This window comes from Trichinella spiralis (assembly GCF_000181795.1).
Source record: "Trichinella spiralis strain ISS 195 chromosome Unknown Scfld6261, whole genome shotgun sequence".
NCBI classification, from domain to species: Eukaryota; Metazoa; Nematoda; class Enoplea; order Trichinellida; family Trichinellidae; genus Trichinella; species Trichinella spiralis.
Genome location: NW_003533200.1, coordinates 1 through 973, shown reverse-complemented (window position 1 = coordinate 973; position 973 = coordinate 1). Strand labels below are relative to the sequence as shown.

The window sequence follows — 973 nt, the reverse complement described above, 5'->3', positions numbered from 1 at the left end:
ATGCCGCCAGCTGCACCATAAATTACTTCACCCGTCACCGAGGTCGGAGTCAGCTCGGTCGCCGAGGTCCGAACGGGCCCGCCAGGGTCTCCTGGCTGCCCGAGGCCCCCCTGGGGGGTGTCTCCAAACGGTCCGCGCTCGAGCGTATGGGCCGGACGGGAATCATGTGATAGTAAATTGCCTCTTTGACACGGGGGCGGAGGTCTCTTTCATCCGGAAGGACGTGGCAGACGTCCTCGGACTCACTGGGCCCCATGAACGTTGTCGCCTCACAACTCTCGGAGGTCGTGTAGGGCCGGAGCGCCGATGGCGTAGAGTGGAATTTCGGCTTGGAGCGGTTGGAAGCTCAGGCCGACCGGACGCAAGCACCATGGTGAAGGCGCTTGCAATTCCTCGGGTCTACGGTAAATCAGGGCCGGCGGAGTCCCCGGACGGGACACCGGCAAGGACCGTACCCGAGGGTGGACAGCGGCAAGGAACGCCGCTCCTGGTCGATGTATTGGTCGGCATCGACTACTATTACGAGCTCGTGACCGGTCGCATTCGAAGAGCGACAGGTGGGTCAGTGGCCGTGGAGACCCGCCTCGGGTGGATCACGTGCGGGAGAGCCGCCCGAAGACGATCCATCGAGGCCAAAGTCTTGTCGAAAGGCGAAGATTCGGATGACAGCCCCATGCGGAAGTTCGGGGAGGTTAGGTCGTCAAGAAAAGCGCCGGCCGGAGACCCCGCCGCGGATGGAGCCGTGGCGTCGAAGAGGTTGGAGCTCGAAGCATCGTATGGAAATCTCCGTGTTGGGAAGGTCGGAGGCTGCGTGGATCGGGAGCGTCGACTAGGGGAAGTTGACGTCCGGTGGGGGGCCGTTGGCAGTTTGGGCCAGCCGGTGGCAAGTCGCCGCATGGGAGCGTTTGCCATCCAGCGGATCCGCGAGAAGGTCCGACAGGGGGAGATGGACATATCGGACAAGTCGCAGGAG

At 63.3% G+C, this 973-nt stretch overlaps 1 protein-coding gene across 1 annotated transcript; it reads right to left on the bottom strand.

Annotated features, from left to right (window-relative positions):
- Nucleotides 1–269: 269 nt before the first annotated feature.
- Tsp_14533 (conserved hypothetical protein) lies at nucleotides 270–897 on the bottom strand. The gene is given in 2 exon segments (XM_003366270.1): nucleotides 270–513; nucleotides 524–897. 2 exon segments carry the CDS (start codon nucleotides 895–897, stop codon nucleotides 270–272), a joined length of 618 nt encoding a protein of 205 aa, XP_003366318.1.
- Between the last annotated feature and the right edge of the window lie 76 nt (nucleotides 898–973).

What these genes read in the sequence shown, in the direction of transcription:
- Tsp_14533 (XM_003366270.1), bottom strand. Translation starts at nt 897, where the DNA reads ATGCGGCGACTTGCCACCGGCTGGCCCAAACTGCCAACGGCCCCCCAC.